Source organism: Lepus europaeus, chromosome 5 (assembly GCF_033115175.1).
Source record: "Lepus europaeus isolate LE1 chromosome 5, mLepTim1.pri, whole genome shotgun sequence".
Lineage (NCBI taxonomy): Eukaryota > Metazoa > Chordata > Mammalia > Lagomorpha > Leporidae > Lepus > Lepus europaeus.
Genome location: NC_084831.1, coordinates 132,387,937 through 132,407,686, shown reverse-complemented (window position 1 = coordinate 132,407,686; position 19,750 = coordinate 132,387,937). Strand labels below are relative to the sequence as shown.

Below are 19,750 nucleotides of genomic sequence, written 5' to 3'. Positions count from 1 at the left end.
AAGCCTTTAGCCTGTAGTTCAACATTTCCCAAAATGCCTTGGGCCCATCCTGACAGGGCTGCTGGGGGAGGAGGAGTCCCTCTTTGGCCTATGGGCCGGCGTTAGGTGTTGACCACATCTCCTATTCATCTTCTGCACTTAGAGAACCTGCCCATTAGTGTCTCAGGAAATTGGGACAACGTGGTCTAAATGTGAAAACAAACGATTAATTCTTAAAGAAGAGCTACCTTGAAGGCAGGGAAAGAAGATTTGTATTGTCATTCTGAATAAAGAAAAGGCTTAGGAGTTTGGAGAATGAACCATTCTGAGGTTCAGGGATGGGTGAGTTTTATAGACAGTTTCTAAGGGTGTCTGTCTCTAACGATAACTTTTCATGGCCTTTAGCAGCAATCTTTGTTTCTCTAAAATGGGGCTGTGCTTATAGATCTTCCTCTCAAAGATGCTGGCGACTTGTGGGGAAAAGGAACTTGCTTTGAAAAAAAAAATGAAAGTGCTAAAATAAGAACAGCCTTGCCTTAGAGTCTGCTTTTGTTATTCTCGCAAGAACGGTTTGTCATATATAGAATCCTTTTCTTTACATGGGAATTGGGGCAGGACCTTATTTTGCCACTTTCAGGGCGACACTGCCTGTACCTGCAGCTGCTCTTCCCCATTCTGTTGGCAGGGCCCTGCCCCTGGTGATGGACTAGTTGAGGTGCAGGCTCCCACTCTGAGCTGTCACTCAACACTACCTTTAGGCAGCTTTCCTGGTTATTGGCCGGAATCCATTCTCTACATTTGGTACTAGCTGTTAAGAAGGTCCCCTTAGACGGACAAGATTCGCTTGTTCATCCATTGATTCATGCCATACTTTTTGGAATTTCTGTCAAACAGGTCCTGGTCCCTGCCTTCAGGAACCTTATAGTTAGAAATCAAGTTTATGTTGACTACGTCAAGGTCAATGTCTGATTTTTTTTTTTTTTAAGATTTATTTATTGGGGCCGGCGCTGTGGTACAGTAGGTTAATCCTTCTCCTGTGGCACCAGCATCCCATATGGGTGCTGGTTCTAGTTCTGGCTGCTCCTCTTCTAGTCCAGCTCTCTATTATGGCCTGGGATATAAAGGATGGCCCAAGTCCTTGGGTCCCGGCACCCATGTAAGAGACCTGGAAGAAGCTCCTGGTTCCTGGCTTTGGATTGGCTCAGCTCTGGCCATTACGGTCATTTTGGGAGTGAACCAGCAGATGGAAGACCTTTCTCTCTGTCTCTCACTGTCTGTAACTCTGCCTCTCAAATAAATAAATAAAATATTTAAAAAGATTTTATTTATTTATTTGGAAGGCAGAGTTACAGAGAAGCAGAGAGAGGCAGAGAGAGAGAGAGAGAGAGAGATATCTTCCATCTGTGGGCTCACTCACCAAATGGTCGTAGTGGCCAGAGGTGGGCTGATCCGAAGCCAGGAGCTAGGAGCCAGGAGCTTCTTCCAAGCCTCCCACATAGGTACAAGGGCCAAAGCACTTGAACCATCTTCCACTGCTTTCCCAGGCCTTAGCAGAGAGCTGAATTGGAAGTGGAGCAGCTGGGTCTCAAACTGGCGCCCATATGGGATGCTAGCACTGCAGGTGGTGGCTTTACCCACTACACCACAAGCGCTGACCCCAATGACTGATCTTTTAAATCTATCTTATCAGAGCCTAGCATAGTGTGTGTTTTTTTTTTTTTCCAAGTTTGGTTATTTAATTATTTAAAAGGCAGAGTTTTGGAGAAAGAGGGGAAGGGGGAATGTCTTCCATTCTCTGGATCACTCTTCAAATGGCCACAATGGTCAGGGCTGGGCCAGACTGAAACCAGGAGTCTGGAATTCCAGTGGGGTTTCCCACTTGGGTATCAGGGACCCAAGCACTTGGACCATTTCTGGTGCTTTCCCAGGTGCATTAGCAGAGAACTGGATTGGAAGTGGAGCAGCCAAGACTCAAATCAGTGCTCATATAGGATGTTGGCATGGCAGGTGGTGGCTTAACCCACTGTGCCACAACGCCAACACTCTAGCATAGTGTTTTAAAATAAACTTTGGTTGAACTAGAATTAGAACATCAAGGGTGAATTTCATGGGGGTCAGGGCACACAAAAATTTGAAAGCAGAGTCTGGGGGGGGGGGGGGTCTAAGGATGATGACTCCCTCCTCTGCAAGTAGAGCAAACCACCTGTGGTCTTCAGTTGCCTTCGGGGGCTCCTTTGAGTCAGGAACCCTTTTTCTTCCTGAGATTTATTTAGGAGATCTAATTAGCTCTGTATAATCCCTCACTTTGCTTCATTCTTCCCGTCGTTATCTCTCTTTTCTAAGCTACCTCTCTCCAGTTTTCTGGAATACCTGCCTTCGTTTATAGGACAAAACACAGATTCTTTCTGTACCTCTGTCCATTTCTTTACAGGAACTTTGGAACTCAAGATCCTTAAGGGGTTGTCAGTGCCTTTCTCTGAGTCCCACGCTGCCTGTAGTGCCACTGGTGCCCGTCCCTTTAAGTGTAATAACTCAAACAGTGCCCCCCTCTCTCTCTGAATTGGACTCCCTCAGTTGCATGTCCTGATACTTCCCCAGGTGGAGGAATAAGAAACTTATTATCAAGGAGTGGAAACACTTGAGTAGGACTAGAACATGCAGGGGCCAAGTCACAGACAAGGCCCTGTGCACCACATCGAGACATCTGGATTTTACGCTAGAGGGGCATTCAATGAGGCCTTAAAGCTGGGAACAGACGTCATTGGACGTGTTTTTCAAAACTCTAGAAAGAACATGGAGAGTGCATTCGGCTGGATGTGAGAAGACCACTTGCGAGGCAGTTCTAAAACCCAGGTGGTAACGATGCCCCGTGTGAAGTGATGGTTGAGAGCTTTGGAGACAGTCAGCCTGGGTTCACACACAACTGATACTCGCTAATGGTGAGATGTTAGGCAGGGAACATATGTTTCACTGAGAGTGAGTTTGTTCATCTCTAAAACAGGTGTAACAAGCCTACTTCATAGGATTTTTGAGAGAATCCATTAAGATATTTTGTAGTAAGTTCTTTTTTTTTTTTTTTTTTTTTTTTTTTTTTTGACAGGCAGAGTGGACAGTGAGAGAGAGAGACAGAGAGAAAGGTCTTCCTTTTTGCCGTTGGTTCACCCTCCAATGGCCACTGCGGCTGGCTCATCGCGCTGATCCGAAGCCAGGAGCCAGGTGCTTCTCCTGGTCTCCCATGTGGGTGCAGGGCCCAAGGACTTGGGCCATCCTCCACTGCCTTCCCGGGCCATAGCAGAGAGCTGGCCTGGAAGAGGGGCAACCAGGATAGAATCCGGCGCCCCAACCGGGACTAGAACCTGGTGTGCCGGTGCCGCAAGGTGGAGGATTAGCCTGTTGAGCCACGGCGCTGGCCTGTAGTAAATTCTTAACACAATCTCTGACACAAAGTAAGTGCCTGACAACTGATATTTAGAAGCAGGGAGTGATAATGTGGTCAGAAACATAGAGGAAAACCATCAAAGCGAAGATCTCTTCTGGGGAAGACAGGATAGTTGGCATCCTAGCAAAAGAGCTAGGGATGGGGGCATTTAGCCTACTGGTTAAGATACTCTTGTTCCGTATCAGAGTAGCAAGAGTACCAGAGTAGCAATGAGGATGGAACCATTGGATTCTCTCTCTCTCTCTCTCTCTCTCTCTCTCTCTCTCTAATAAAAATTTTGATATCAGCTGGGGATAGAGGAAGGACAAGATTACAAGCAAGAGTTGTGGGAAAAGGAGATGATGACTGAGATTCAGACATGTTTCACTTGAAGTACTTGTTAAGCATGTAGCTGAGGCTTTAAGGGAGTTGAAAGTCTCAGAAATAACTTAGTTGTAACCACAAGAGTGAATAAGATTTCTTATGTGAAACGCACAGCTTGATGCTACAAAGAGACCGAAAAATCTTTATTTTTTTATTTTCAGTTTTGACTCTTAAAATTTATTTATTTATTTATTTATTTATGTGAAAGGCAGAGAGAGAGAGAGCGCGCAAGTGAGCAATCTTCCATTTGCTGGTTCACCCTCAAATGTTGGTAACAGCTGGAACCAGGCTGAACCTAGCAGCTGGAAACTCTATGCAGGTCTCCCACATGGATAACAAGAATCCAGTTACTTGAACCATCACCACTGCCTCCCACGGTCTGCATTTGAGGACAGCAGAGGCAAGAGAAGGAACCAAACATTGAACACAGATACTCCAGCGTCGCCATGGGTGCCTTAACCACTAATCTAAACGCCTGCCCTGAAAAATCTTTATTTTACTCGTCTGGCATTCAAAGCCATCATTTTGTATTTTCACTAGCCTGAGTAATCTCCAACGTAAGAGCTACTGTTTTTTTTTGGCATCCAGCCAATAGTGAAATAGCAAAAGAACAAACAAAAGAAAACCCTAAGAAGTAAGACTGCAACTCAGGACATTAACCTAGTCCCAGAGCGGAGCTCTTGGAACAGGGAGCCAGAGGGGCATTGCTAGGTCAGACCTCAGTGTCCACAGGAAACTGGCTGTCCTAGTCCCTCCCTCCCCAGTTAGCTATCATCTCTCAGGGGCCTGGCTGTGGGTAGGAGTGGGGTCCCATGAGAAGTATTTTGTGACATTGTGTGGATAGCAGGATAGCAGTTTCCCAGTTTCAGATTTGGATCAAGCATGCGTGAGGGTATAAGAAACTATACCCAACCTTAGGAGAAGGGGGAGGTATCAGGGCCTGAGACAAGCAGGCAAGGTTTCAGTCCTAGTGTGCAAATGAGGGCACCAAGGTAGAAACACAGTCTCCATGTCAGACAAACACAGATTGAGGGAAAGGCATACTGTTGGGATTCAAAGTTGAGGCCAGAAGAGCAATTCTAGACCCTGCTCTTCAGTGGGAATGGGATTCCTGGTAAGTTTGACAGGACAGGAATGGGGCAGCCTTAATCTTACGGGTTGAAGTCTATAGAGCTGGAAACAGGATTTTTTTTTTTTTTTTGCTTTAATCTCTAATCTTGCACTCTCATGGTCTTCAAAGGTCCAATAAGTTGATATTCACTTGGAGTTCCTAGTCCTTGCTATCTATCCAGAATTGATTTGATTCCCATCGTGCTTGCATATGTATGCTTGTCTTTGCCAGTGTAAACACAAAGGGTTGCCATCCATTGCTGGCTCCCAGGAGGTACACGAGTGACAGGCAATGATGAACATACCCACATGCTGACACTGTTGAATTCCTACTGATACATTCTAGCAATCTTGTGCAGATTTTGCCTATTCTTCACTGTTCACACTCAGCACCTTGCAGCTTGATGTCTGTGTCCACTTAGTCGTAGGTTCATAATATCATAGAAGTCAACACACAGTTCTTGACAATTCCAGCAAGTACATTTGTTGAGTGCTTACTGTATGTCAGGTATTATCCTAAATACATACACTGGCCAGATTCTGTCCCAGTTGCCCCTTTTCCAGGCCAGCTCTCTGCTGTGGCCCGGGAAGGCAGTGGAGGATGGCCCAAGTCCTTGGGCCCTGCACCTGCATGGGAGACCAGGAGAAGCACCTGGCTCCTGCATTCGGATCAGCGGGGTGCACCGGCCGCAGCAGCCATTGGAGGGTGAACCAATGGTAAAGGAAGACCTTTCTATCTGTCTCTCTCTCTCACTATCCACTCTGCCTGTCAAAAAAAAAAAAAAAGTTTATTTAGTCCCCAAACAACTCAGTAAGGTACTGAGGTTACTATTATTCTGGTTTTACTAGTGAGGAAATGGTAATGCATAAGAGTTGAATAATTTGCCTGAGGTCATGTGCCTTAGAAGTGGCGTAGCATTGATTCTAATTTAGGACTGACTCCAAAATCTGTGCCCTTAAGTCTCGTGCTGTAAAAAGGCAGATGTCAGAATAGGCATTTGGCCAAGGGGTTATATTGGAGTCCTATTTGGACTACCTGGGCTCAATTCTCTGCTCCAGCTCCTGATTCCAGCTTCCTGCTAATGGGTGGTGTCCCAGGTAATTGGGTTTCTACCGTCAACATGGAAGGCTTGATTATGTTTCCAGCTACAGCCTTAGCCCATCCCCTGCCATTGCTGGTATTTGGGTATTGAACTTATGGTTAGGTTCATTTTCTCTCTCTCTCTCTCTCTCTCCCTCTCCCTCTCTCTCCCCCTCCCTCCCTCAAGTAAATATTTTAAAACATTTCTGAGAATGTATGATTTATCTTTTGAGCATGAGTTTGTGTGTGTGTGTGTCATGGAAGAAGCTGAGAATGACTAATTTCTGTTAGTCATTGATTAAGAAAGTCCAATGGTTTGCTCCAGTGGTTTAATCTCATTAACAGAGTTGGGAAGGAGGTTATTCTCAGTTAGTATATAATGAACAAAACCCTGAACTTCACTCTCCCTTTAAAACAAACAACCAAACAAACAAAAAATTAGAACAGCCGGTACATTTGTATAGCGCCTGCCTCCTTTGCTGGCTTTAGTTATCCTAGAAAGGCTAGGAAATGTGATTTCCCGAGCAGAGAGCAGAGCAGGAAGGTGGTTAGGTCAGGTACACTGTGTGTCCTGGTACAGTGTCTGTGATTGGTTATCCAACCTCAACCACCGCTAACTGAAGTCATGTCACCTCTCTGTCCCGCTTTGCTTACTTGAAAAATTGGGATGTAAAGAAGAATTGCAAGCAAAATATGAATGCAATACAATGTCAGGTGAAATGTATTTTCCTAATCTGACTGCGTGGGAGAATGGAACCAGCCACATCAACGTTTGGGGGTGGTGAAGAGAAGCATGGGAACCGGGGTTCTTCAGGGAGCTTCTGGGCAGAGTTATCTGCCCCTTGCTGGAACTGATCCACATAATCTGACTACAATCACAGCTGCTGGTGGTGGATCGTCATTGAGATCCCTTAGGATGGAGGTGAGGGGAAGGCAGGAAATGTGGCAGAGGGTCAGCCTTTGAGATCAACCCTACAGCTGTCTCAGTGCTTTTCTATTGGGTGTACGCTCTGAAGGCACCTATTGGGCTAACATTTGGTAATGACCCTGGAGCGTGCATTATGATGTTTGTCTTAAAGGTGAGGAAAAGGAGTCTCAAATTGCTGAAGACATTCCATGAAGGCCTCACCACTAGTATATTCGTGTGGTCAGATTATATTGAAAGCCTTGCCTGCCTGATACCAGTACTGTTTTACTATCCCATGCTATCTGTGACTCACTTAATAAGTTTTCTTTGCAAAGTCCTAGAAAATTTCGTATAAAAGTCACCTCTTGCTCCTTCATTCCTTTATTTATCCATAGGTAGCTGTTGAGCACATAGTGGATCCCAAACACTTTGAGATTTGATAAATCTCAAATACTCTGTTACGTTCACTTCAAAGTCCTCCAAATGCAAAAGCTCTTTTCTCCTATTGGGTATCAGGACCTAGTTTTTCATGGTGCCTTTCACTGAAGAGAGGCATGGGTGTGGGAATCAGAAGACATGGGTGCAAATATGGTATCTGACCCTAGGGGTAATTCAGTGAAGAGACATCTTGATAAGTGAGTGTACGCTTGAGCTATGAGCATGAGTTTGTTTTGCCGTAATCACTGTGAACATTGCCACTAATACAGGACAGGAAGCGCCCCAAGGAAAGTAGTGCTTCCCTGTCTCACATTCACAAAATAGAGAACAGTGAGAATCACTGTGTCTCACATTTCACACTGTGCCAGTGCGAAACTCTGCCCCGAGCTCCCGGAAGCTGACTCAGTGGGTCCTGGATTCCATTCACAATCTCTTTATCATATCTTTATATTCCCTTTTTATGCCTCTCATTATAATTCTATTTCTGCTTCTAAGAGTGTGCTAGAAACTCTTGGTTCTCATTTTCAAGTGAGGAAGTTATGTCCTCTTTGTTTGGCATTTCTGGATTGTACTGTTAAGTTCATATAGGCCCTTTGCCCTGCTCTCTCATTCATGAAAATTCTATATTCTTGGCCACCAAGCCTAGGGTTGGGATCTTTTTACTCAAACTTCTCATCTACTTTTTTTTTTTTATTCTTTTGATTACCCTTCAAAGCTTTTGAACTTAGTCTACTTCTTTTGATCTGAAATCCTCCATTTCTTGCAAAGACTTCTTTCTCCCTTCATCTCTGTCACCCTTGCATGGTCACCAGCCGGAGGGGAAGTCACTTCCCCCATGAAGTCCTACTTTCTGGCTTCATTGTCATCATTTAGCAAATGTTTGTTGAGAACCTATGAGTTTCTTAAGGCAGGTTGGCAAAATAAAACACAGTCCTGTCCTGACCAGTTTGACACGGGTGCCGGATATGAAAACAAACAGTTGAGAAATTCTTATAGTAAATGTATAAAAGAGAATTCTGGGTACACTGATGGCACAAACAAGGAAGCATTGACCTGATTGGTCAGAAAAGACTTTACTGAAAGCCTTTCAACTAGGTTTTAAAAGATGTGCAAGGGTTTCCCAAAGAAAAAAGTGCGAGAAAAAGCATTCTGGATTTAGGGAACCTCCAGGTGCAAAGACTTGGAGGTGTGGAATTGCGTGTTGCACCTGGGGAAAATGAGTTGTTTGATATCCTTGGTGCTCAGAGATGATTCAGGAGGTGTGGCTGAAGAGGAAGGGGAACCAGATGAGGGTGCCTGACCAAGAACCTTGGGTGTTATCCTGGAGGCCATGGAGGATGAGTGAAGGGTTTAAGAGAACCATAACAATCAGATTTAGAAAGATTTAACTATGGAGGGAAAATGAACTGGATGTTATCATACCGGAGACAGGAAGAGCAGACAAGGAATTATTGAAATAATTCAATAAGCAAGAAATGGATAGGGCCTAAACAAAAACAATGGTGGAAGAGTTAAACAGGACAGAAGAAATATTAAAGATGCTAAGAGATCAAAGAACACCGTGACTCAGTGATTGCATACAGAGGGTGAGGGCAGGTGGATATTGATTGTAATGGAGAAAATGGCGGGGTGAGGGAGAGAGGGAGATGGCACAGGTTTAGGGATGCGTGAGATGGGAAGTATGATGGTGTGGCGGGAGGTGAGGCTCGACCTATGGGTACCCTTTGGACAGGTCCATTTTCTTTTGCAGCCATGGTTGGAGGCCTGCAGGTCACGGTGCCCGACAAGAAGAAGGTGGCCATGCTCTTCCAGCCCACAGTGCTTCGCTGCCACTTCTCCACCTCCTCCCATCAGCCTGCAGTCGTGCAGTGGAAGTTCAAGTCCTACTGCCAGGATCGTATGGGGGAATCCTTGGGCATGTCCACTACCCGGATCCAGTCCCTCAGCAAGAGAAACCTGGAGTGGGACCCTTACTTGGACTGTTTAGACAGCAGGAGGACTGTTCGAGTGGTAGCCTCAAAACAGGGCTCCACTGTCACCCTGGGAGATTTCTACAGAGGCCGGGAGATCACCATCGTCCACGGTAATGGTGCCCCGTCCTGAACCAGGGAGTGGGAGGGGACTTGGTTTATTCCCCTCTGACACGGGGGGTGTCAGCCTCTAACCCTTCCATGTCGCTAAAATTTGGTTTAATGGGAGACAGGAGCATCAAGAGACCTAGCAGGTTGCTTTAATGGAGTGGCAAGGTGCAGGGTGTAGACCTAGTGATACAAAAATGAGCTTTGGAACAGTCTCCCCAGAGCTTGATCTCAAGTCTCAGGAGCTGGTTTTCAGACCCGAATCGGAATGGATTCCAGCAAAAGAACTTCACATGTCGTCCTACACCTTGCCTTTCCCGAACACAGAGCCAGGGATGCCACGGCCCGAACCCCAGGTGACTTTCCAACAGTCTCACCTGTTCTCCTGCCGCCTCCATCTCAGGTAGAACCGGTCCCAGGATATGACCTATTTGATTACTTGAATTTTGAAGAACTTTTGTGAAGTTAGCTTATTTCTCGGAGACCAGAATAGTTCTAGAGTTTATCTGGCTCTTGGGTTCCCTGCAGGCTCAGTTCAAAGCCATCACCTCTACTCCGGAAACTCGACTAGAATTCGCCTGGTTTTGGGCTGTACTCCCATTTTCTAACCTTAGGGTGCTAGTTTGTGGCATTGGTCTGTTGGTTTCAAATAAAGCAGTTTTCCAACTGCCATTCAGATAAGGAAATAGAACAATACAGACGCCCCACTGGGAGCCCCCCCCCCCAACCCCCACAGCTCAGTGTTTTTCTTGGAGAGGACAGGGTTTTAGGACAGGGTCCTTCTTTTCTGTGATCACAGATGCAGATCTCCAAATCGGCAAACTCCTGTGGGGAGACAGCGGGCTGTATTACTGCATCATCACCACGCCCGACGACCTGGAGGGCAAGAACGAGGACTCCGTGGAGCTGCTGGTGCTGGGTAAGCGAGAACCAGGGGCCGCGTTGGCACCCTCGACCGACCGCTTGCATTGTGTCCCCGCCCTCACTCTGCCTGTGCACCCCCTGCCTTTATCTTCTGTGCCTGGACAAAGCTGCTGAGAGTGCGTTCTTTGTTAGGAGGTCTGCTTTGCTGAAGGTGGAGGCCTCCTCTTCCCCATTTTCCCTGATGTCGCCTTAGCTTTCATTCTTCCCTCCTTTCCACTTTCACCTTCAGCCCTGATTCTCCTGTAAGTGTTTGCTTCTCTTTTACATACTAATTGTGGAAGCAAATGCAGAGAGCACTGGAGCAGGGGAGAAGAATTCGCTAGTGTGCCAGGATCTTGGGGGAACCTTAGGAATCTTTCTGCTACTCAGCTACGTCCACGTGAGTCAACCCTAAGCACAGTAGCTGTGAACTGCAGAGCAGCGTTAAAAGGTACCCGATGAAAAGAGCTGTTTGGGAGACCTTCTAGTGGCAAATTTCTTGAAACCTGAAAGTGTCTGAACTACTCCCAAAGCAAATATATCTAATTGTTATTAATATTGATTTCTTTGTAAAAGAAAAGTCATTCCTTTTGGCCACTTTTCTTCTCTTGTGGTTTGGAGCCATGGCAGCCGGAGCTGACTTCATTGGATGAAGCTGAAAATCGGGCACGTTTTGTGTTGTGTACATATTGGTAGAATATGACAATTAAAATATATAGAAAGTAAGAAAATAAACTGGATTGGGTGTAGTAGACAAGCTAGTTCAGGATATACACCTGAGGCCATTGTTGGCAAGGAATTACTTTTTTTTTTTGTGGGATCCAAGGAACCAGATGATAGCAATTTGGAGGAATATGTCAAAGTATTCCTGTTCAAAGGCAAATGAACTTGAAGGTTGGCTGTCACCCTGTGTAGGAAACTCAGTCCCCAGGGAGAAAGTGGCATTCATATAGAATGTTTAGTTTTAGTCTTGATTCATGAATGTGTGATTTTGGCAAAGCAATTATTCTGATACCTTAGGTGTTCTATTTTAAAATTGTATTATGAAAACAATGGTCTACCTTAGTCAAAGGATGACTTGATTTAACCATAATTTTGGGTCCGTATATAAAATGTAACTGAGGTGACGAAAGAAAGAATGGAAATATGACAGATATTCAACAGGAAATGAAGAATAAAAGGCCGATTCTGACATTGTAAAAGGACACAGGGTGATCTGATTTGGGCTATGCTGTGACTCTGTAAATCACAAGGGGATAAAGAGATACATTTTTGCTTAATCACACAACTTCAGTAGCCAAGTTTGAAGGAACAAGTGGTTCATTGAGCCTGCAATTAGCTAATTGTGAGCACAGTTATTTGGCCAGGGCAGCCATTTGCAGAGAAGTAATTGCCTGCGCAGGAAAAGGAGGCCAGGTGAAAACTACTTTCTGTAATTTGGTCCCAGTTGTTCTAGATGAATGGGATGAGAGCTTTGTCATCTGAGGGTGTGCCGAACTATATGAAGAGCCTTCCTTCAGGTCAAAATGTACAGAGCAGCTTGGATGAGGATGCTGTTCTCCAGACAAAAAGGGGCCAGCAGCTGAGAGGTGCGTGAAAGGAAGCCTTGGATGACAGTGGTCAGCAGGGGCGGGAAGAAAGATGAGGGACACCAATCAGTGTTGTTCTAAAAAGAAGGCTCAAGGAAAACTGGAGAGGTCGCAGGTCAAACCCCACGGCACTCCATAAAGCACCATATTGTCTGTGCCTTTATAACAGTTATTTTTATTTGAGGTGGAACCCTCTTTAACCTTTCTAACTACTGGATAGTAAATCTTGTTAGAACAAGTGCATTGCAGCAGAAGCAGCATATCTAGAGGTAAGTAGAGACATGTTAGGGTTCTTGGGGAGGAAAAAAGTAATTCTGCCATGTTCCACATTCGTTGGAAATGTTCAAAGCATGATAATTTTGTCATGGGAAGTTTTTAGGGCAGCACTGCTTGTGTTACTTACTTAAAGGGATTAGTTTGAAACCTATGAAACATTTCTGGCTGTGTAAAGTACTATATTTAATTCCCAAATGCAAAATTCAGAGTCTTCTTTGCTTTAATACCCCTTTACATATATGATTTTTCAAAATGCTGTCGCAGTTTTGAAAATTCTAATTGTTTGATCGTTATATCCTGAAGACCTATTTGTTAGGAATTCTTTTTCATGTGAGACCAGGAAAGTCGCCTGATTTCTAAGGTCAACCCCCGAGGAGATGAGAACCTCAGTGGGAAGAAAACTGGGTTCATGGTTTGCTAATTGCAACATCCATGAGCCGCTGGTTCAGGCATTGAATTCTGTGTGTGCAATGATTGGAAGATTTGGTCTACTGGAAGAAGACTTGGAGCAGGCAGCAGGGGACGTGTCTGCAAACATTTGAAATGCTACTGTGTAGAAGAAGGACAGGAAACACATGGTGACTGTAAAAGTGAACCCGGAGTACGAGTTACATGGGTAGGGCTAGAGTCCCAGTGTGAAGAAGAACTGCTAACAACTGGGGACATCTGAAGCTGCAATGAATGTTTTTGGGAGTAGTGAGTTCTGGGTTTCTGGAGGTATTCAACAGAGTAGAAAGTTTCTAACCAGACTTACTACCTGTCAGGGATTTGTGCAGAGGAAAAGGTATTCCACTATGTTACTTTTGACTTTTATTTCAGCTCTAAAATTTGGGGGTTAAAAAGGAGGTGATGAAGTGATGAGTGATGTGACCAGCTTGGTGAATAAGCATAGCCGCCCACCCCCAGGAGCTTAGTCTTGGTCACCGAGATAAGCAGGGTATGGATCGGTTACCAGAATATACAGGGTGATGCGCACTCACAGGGAAGCCACAGGGAACAGGCTGGGCTTTTGCAGTGGGCCAGGGATAATAGAACTAAACCTATCAGAGAGAAGAGATGATTGGTGGTGTCTTGGAGAAATCAACTACGTCACCTTTTCTTGGAGATGACCAGAAAACGAGGAGCAGAGAAGTAGTTGGAATGTCAGATGATAAATTAGTAAAGAAAGATGAGTGAAAGAGATAGATCAGAGGCAAAGTTAAGAAGACTTTAATTTCCTCATTATACTAACAAAGGCGAGGATGAAAAAGTTGAGGCGGCAAGATCGCAAAGCCCCTTACACCAGGGGTCCTCAAAGAGATCACGGAAAATGCATATCATGGAAAATCTAGGCGTGGATTTCAAAGCTGTTGTGCACCAATGGAGGAGTAAGATTAGATCTCAGAGTCAAAACAGCAATTTGCAGCAGAGTAGGTGCGGCGTTGGAGAGAATCCGAGCAGAGGGATTGGCTATGGGGCTGCTGCGGAGCGTAGAGGAGACATGTGGGATTCTGAACCAGGGTAGAGAATTGGGAAGAGAAAATGGAGAGCATTTCTGAGATGAAAGCAACAGATCTTGGTGGCTAATGCGTAAAAGAAAATGAGAGAAAAGAGTGTCTTAAATAGGACCCCATGATTTCTAACTAGCTGGGTAGCCAGCCATCCCAGCAACTAAGAAAGTGGACGCAGGTGGAAACACAGGTTGGGGATGCAGGAGAATGAGACTGGTTTTTGGACACGTTGAACGTGATATGCTGCGGACCACCGAGGTGAAGACATCTTGTCGATTATTAGAAATGTAGGTCTGCAGCTCAGCAGAGAAGTGAGAGATGATAGATTTGAGTGATGGGTGATGGGCAGAGCTGTGAAAGGACACACACGAGTCACCCAGGCAGATGTTAGAAGGTAAACAGGGCCAAGAACTGAGACTATTGGCTTAGATTCCACTCTTACTTCCAGTGGTCACATTTTACCGCTGCATGTGTACTTGATTTCCCACACAGACTTGGAAGGTTCTTAACTGCACTGGACCGTGACTCTTCAGAGGCAAGGACCAATTTCCATCATTGTTCTATCTGCAATGCCTAGCAGAGTGTCTGCAGTAAAGAAGCTTCGGCAAGTTTTTAAAAAATGATAAATGGACCAGCTCTGTAACTCCTCTTTTGTGCCTCTTAAATATTAGCCAATAGTGAGTATTTTTTGAGTTTAAGGTGTCACACAGGAACATCTATACAATCTTAATTGAGATAACATGCTTTAAGATCATTGGTCATACTTTTTATTTGGTTCACCAGGGACTATGATTGAAATCAACAGAAATCGGCTCTGGGTCGGTTAAGCAGAAAAGGAGTTCCATGGAAGGACATTAAAACTGAAAGGAAGGGATTGTGGTGTAGCAGGTAAAGCTGCTGCCTGCAAAGCCGGCATCCCATATGGATTTGGGTTCTGGTTCATGTCCTGACTGCTCCACTGCCAATCCAGCTCCCTGTTTGTGGCCTGGGAAAAGCAGCAGAAGATGGCCCGAGTGCTTGGGCCCCTGTTACCCATGTGGGAGACCCAGGGGAAGCCTCTGGCTCCTAGTTTTGAACCTGGCCCAGCCCTGGCTGTTGCAGCCATCTGGGGAGTGAATCAGTGGATGGAAGATTGTTTCTCTCTCTCTCTCTGTCTCTCTCCCTGTAGCTCTGACTTTAAGTAAATAAATACATCTTTTAAAAATTACCTGAAAGGCAGACTAGAAAATCAGTCTCAGAAAAAGTTAGTATATTAGGGTAACAATTGTTAGCTTTTGTATAGACAACCTCCAGATCTCAGTCACTTGTAATCAGACGTGGGCTGGAAGGCGGTGGGATAGGACTCTAGGCATCTCCATTGTTTGGCTCTGCCATGTCCGAGACCTTTGCTCCCAGCTGCATGGAGAGGGAGGGGAGTTTTGTGGGGCTTTGTGGGGGACAGATCAGGCAGTGGATCCTGCTATCACTTTGTAAGTGCCTGTGAAGAAAATGGTTTGGACAGAGATACTCCATAGTCTGTGTAGCAGGAATTCCTGGGCAGTATCTTTAGGGCTCCATAACCAGGGAGAACTAACTCAACTGGGGCTTTTTGTCCTTTCATTTTCCCACTCAAGAACCAAAGTCTTGGGGCCAGCATTGTGGCACAGCAGGTTAAACCACCACCTGAGATGCCGGCATCCCATATAGCTGCAAGTTCGAGACTTGGCTGTTCTACTTCTGACCCAGCTTCTTGCTATTACACCTGGGAAAGCAGCAGAACAATGGCCCAAGTGCTTAGGCCCCTGCACTCCCATGGGAGACCTGGAAGAAGCTCTGGGTTCCTGGCTTCAACCGGGCACAGCCCTGGCTGTTGTGGCTGTTTGGGGGAATGAACCAGTGGATGGAAGCTCGCTTGCTCTCTCTCTCTCTCTCTCTCACTCTGCCCGACAAATAAATGTCCTAGTTTAGTCACTGCCAAATTGGCTAACTTGTCCACTTCTTAGCCTTGGGAGATCAGGGGCTCTTGGTGAAGAGCTCTTCAAGATACAGAAAAGAATTAGCCAGCGCCGTGGCTCACTAGGCTAATCCTCCACCTTGTGGCGCCGGCACACCGGGTTCTAGTCCTGGTCGGGGTGCCGGATTCTGTCCCGGTTGCCCCTCTTCCAGGCCAGCTCTCTGCTGTGGCCAGGGAGTGCAGTGGAGGATGGCCCAAGTGCTTGGGCCCTGCACCCCATGGGAGACCAGGAGAAGCACCTGGCTCCTGCCATCGGATCAGTGCGGTGCACCAGCTGCAGCGCGCCTACCGCGGTGGCCATTGGAGGGTGAACCAATGGCAAAAGGAAGACCTTTCTCTGTCTCTCTCTCTCACTGTCCACTCTGCCTGTCAAAAAAAAAAAAAGAATTAATTCCTCAAAATAAGTTAAGATACTCTCACAAAAAAGGAAGACTAGACATGGCATAGCAAAAGAGTCAATATCCACCAAAGTGATGCCATTACTGTATCTACTGCTACTATTAATGTGCACCGATAATGAGTAGTAATTCACAAAATTTTTCTTCATTAATCTTGTAAGATAGAACAGGCACTATTTTCCAAATGAAACTAAAAGCCTATGTCTTAGGACTGTTATCCCAGGAAAGAAAGTGGTGATGAGCAAACCTAACCATTCTGACTCTCAGCCTGGTCTGCTTTTACAACCTGCCTGTATTAAGAAGCTATAGAATAGGCCTTTAAAAAAAATGTGGCTGCTTCCTGGGGCCAGAGGTAATGATTTTTACTTGCCCCAGGTTTGCTTCAATATTTCACTTTATTTCTTGGTGAAACTGCCTGCAGCCACTGACCTCAGCTCTCACTTCAAAGGCATAGTTGTTCTTGTATAGATTGAATACCTCCTCACCGGCCATGAGTCACCCCTACTTCCACCCCAAACATCTGAACCATCCACAACTCGCTATGGATGCTTCTTGCAGAAGTTGCAGATATATCCAAAGACATGTGATTCACAGAAACGGGAGGAGGACAACCACTGATTCAACGTTGAACCTGAAAGCTATACGGAGCATCCTTTAGTGCCTCTGTGATGACTCAGCAGGTAAAGTCATTTCGAACTTGAGAAATGTGCACAGTGTTTTGGGTGCTTTAAGATGACAGTGACAGCTACCTTAGAAATATTTAGACAGCCACTTGGGATCATGGGGCCACACCAGCAGACAGTGACAGAAAGTGGGGGTGTCCAGAAATCTGCCACCCTGAGATTCGACATCGGTGTAGCATCAGTGGTAAGGACAGGCTGTTTATAACCTGGATCCAGGCCACTGTTTGGATAGGGATACGTTCCCTGGGGCAGCTCCAGCTGGCAGGAAGAGGGCTTCACCGTTCCAGGGAGGCTCAAGCAGGGGTGTTATTATTCTAAAATCTAAAAGCAGCCAGCCTGGTTCCTACTTGTTTCCACGCACAATGTGAGGGCCTGACCCTTCCTTTCTGCTATCCCATGGGGTGGTGGTTTGTTGGATAAGGGCCTTTAAGTAGAAAAGGGGGCAAGGGCCCCAGTGGACGTGGATGAACACTGCTGCCTGAGAATAGAGTAACAGGACATGAGCAAAGGGTGTTGATTTTCAAACTAAGGAAGACATTCCTAACGGCAAATAACAACTCCTGGCAGTTATCGGTCATGGAGGGGAATTATAGAAATCCCTGCTCTGATGAGCTGTGTTTTTAAAAAATATTTATTTATTTATTTGAAAGTCAGAGTTACACAGAGAGAAAAGGAAAGGCAGAGAGAGAGAGAGAGAGAGAGGAGTCTTCCATCCGCTGGTTCATTCCTCATGGCCGCAATGGCCAGAGCTACACCGATCAGGAGCCAGGAGACTCTTGCAGGTCTCCCATGTGGGTGCAGGGACCCAAGGACTTGGGCCATCCTCCCCTGCTTTCCCAGGCCATAGCAGAGAGATGGATCGGAGGTGGAGCAGCCTGGACTAGAACCCACGCCCATATGGGATGCCAGCACTGCAGGCGGAGGATTAACCTACTGTGCCACAGCACCGGTCCCTCTGATGAGCTGTTAATGTGGACCAAGTTCTCTCACCTGGGAAATTCAGATAAACAAGAAGGATTTTCAGAGTCTTCCTGTGATTCTGACTTCAAATAGACTACATAGGTGGTGCCTCAAATATTGTACTGCTGCTTGGTTTTAATATGGTTTCTGTTTTAGAAAAAATAAAAAAGAATGTATGCTTCTTGTGTAAAACAGAAAAGTACATCAAAAGAAAATATCTTCTAAAATCTCACTGTCTGAAGCTAACTATTATATTTTTTACAACTTTTTTGGTTACAAGGGAGAGGGGCTGCACTGGCTCAGGGCGACTGGGGTGGGGGACATGCGCACATGGGCTGTGTAGGACCCATGAAATCATTGGGTCTGACCCTGCTGTGGCAGTTGCAGGTAGAACCTGAAATTCAACAAATCTATAGCAGGCTAATTTTTAAATTGGTAAGTTTGTGTGACTTGCAAATGATGTTATAAAGACCTAAAATGGCCCTTGGCAGAAAAAAAGATTCCCGACCCCAAACGTTGATGGACAAACCCGGGTGTGCCTCGCTCGGCTGGATCACAGTGTTCAGATTTTGTGTTGAAGGATCTTTTCTGATCCCTGCCTCCTGCCTCTGACCTCTCTGTGTTTGCTTCCTTTTCTGGTGAGCTCTCTGCAGCAGGGGCAGAGGTGGTCCCCCAGTAGGCCCAGCCTCCCTGGTCTCTTTGCAGGAGGATAAAGGGCCCCCTTCAGGGTTTCAGCAGAAGTCCTGTTTGGGAGGTGGCCTCTGTGTCTGGGGAGCAACCTGCCGGCTGCACCACTGAACCGTGTGAACCCACAGGAGAGAGGGAAAGCAGCGGCTGCCTGCAGGAAAATCGGGCAGTTGTTTCCAAACGGAGGGGGAGAATGCCAGGCAGGCAAAAACACACAGTGAACATTTTGTGGAATTCATCATCAGTTTCTCCATCTTTCTGAGCCAAATGCAATGCTAATCTAAGAGGCCAGAAACAGGCATGCTCCCAGCAGGTCCCTGTGAGCAGGCACTAATTTAGGATTGATTTTTCCCTGGGAATGTAATGCCACAGCATTACCTTTGTTTTCCTGTCATGCTTCTATTTTTTTTTCTTCCATCGCCTCCTGTGACTTACCCAGGAAGCATGCATATTATCTAGACAGGTGAGGAAGGGACAGGCAAGCATAGCTTCTTTTAATTTTCTCATCACTCTGTTCACATACTGTATCTGAAATTGTTATTCCAGTATAAAATAAACTTTGTTGCCCATTGCCATGAAAAGCAATGAAGAACCTAAGGAGAAATCGGGGCTGGCGTTGTGGTGCAAAAGGTTTGGCCAGATTTGAGATACCAGCTTGAGACCCCAGCATCTGCTACCAGAGTGCTACTTGAGCCCCGGCTGCTCTGCTTCTGGTCCAGCTTCCTGCTAGTGTGTGAAGGAAGGCAGCAGAAGATGGTCCAAGCGCTGGAGTGCCTGGCACCCATGTCAGAGACCTGGATGGAGTGCCTGGCTCCACCAGGCTTTGGCCTGGCACAGCCCTGGCTGTTGTGGCCATGTGGGGAGTGAACCAGTGGATGAAAGATTTCTTTCTCTCTCTCTCTGTCTTTCTCTCTGTGTGTTCTTGCACCTTTAAAAAAAATTGTTAAAAAAAAGGGGGGGGGGGGAATCAGTGAGTTCTCAGGAGGGTATACCTTGGAGTTTGCGATTGACCAGGGATGTTTGATGGTTTCCTGAGGCGGAAATGCCCAAGCACCCGCCCCTGGATTCCTGCTGCCTCAATCTGAATCTTGTCCACCTCCCTCCCTGGTGACTTTTGTTCAGGCTGTTCAGAAAGGCTACTTGTTGCCAAGGCCGCCCCACCCCCTTCTCATCCCCTGCGCCAGCCCCAGCCCAGTGCTGCTAACCAGGGAGATTTGCCGATTAAAAGGGCCTCAGCTCCCAGAGTTCCCATGGCAACAGCCTCCTTGGAGGTCTTTGTTGCCTGTGAAAACTTTGATCTCAGAGAGTGGCTGCTGCTGTTTCTCTGGAAAATTTACAAACAGAGGCAAAGGGGGAAAGAATTGGAAGAGAAGACA

General features: G+C 46.0%; 1 protein-coding gene across 3 annotated transcripts in view; it reads left to right on the top strand.

Annotated features, from left to right (window-relative positions):
* Positions 1 to 19,750, top strand: part of ILDR2 (immunoglobulin like domain containing receptor 2) — a 63,243-nt gene that overhangs the window by 10,061 nt on the left and 33,432 nt on the right. For all 3 annotated transcript variants that reach the window (XM_062192676.1, XM_062192675.1, XM_062192674.1), the window contains exons 2-3: positions 9,068 to 9,400; positions 10,195 to 10,314. In XM_062192676.1, coding sequence (XP_062048660.1) covers positions 9,068 to 9,400; positions 10,195 to 10,314 — 453 coding nt within the window. The remainder of the gene's footprint in view (positions 1 to 9,067; positions 9,401 to 10,194; positions 10,315 to 19,750) is intronic.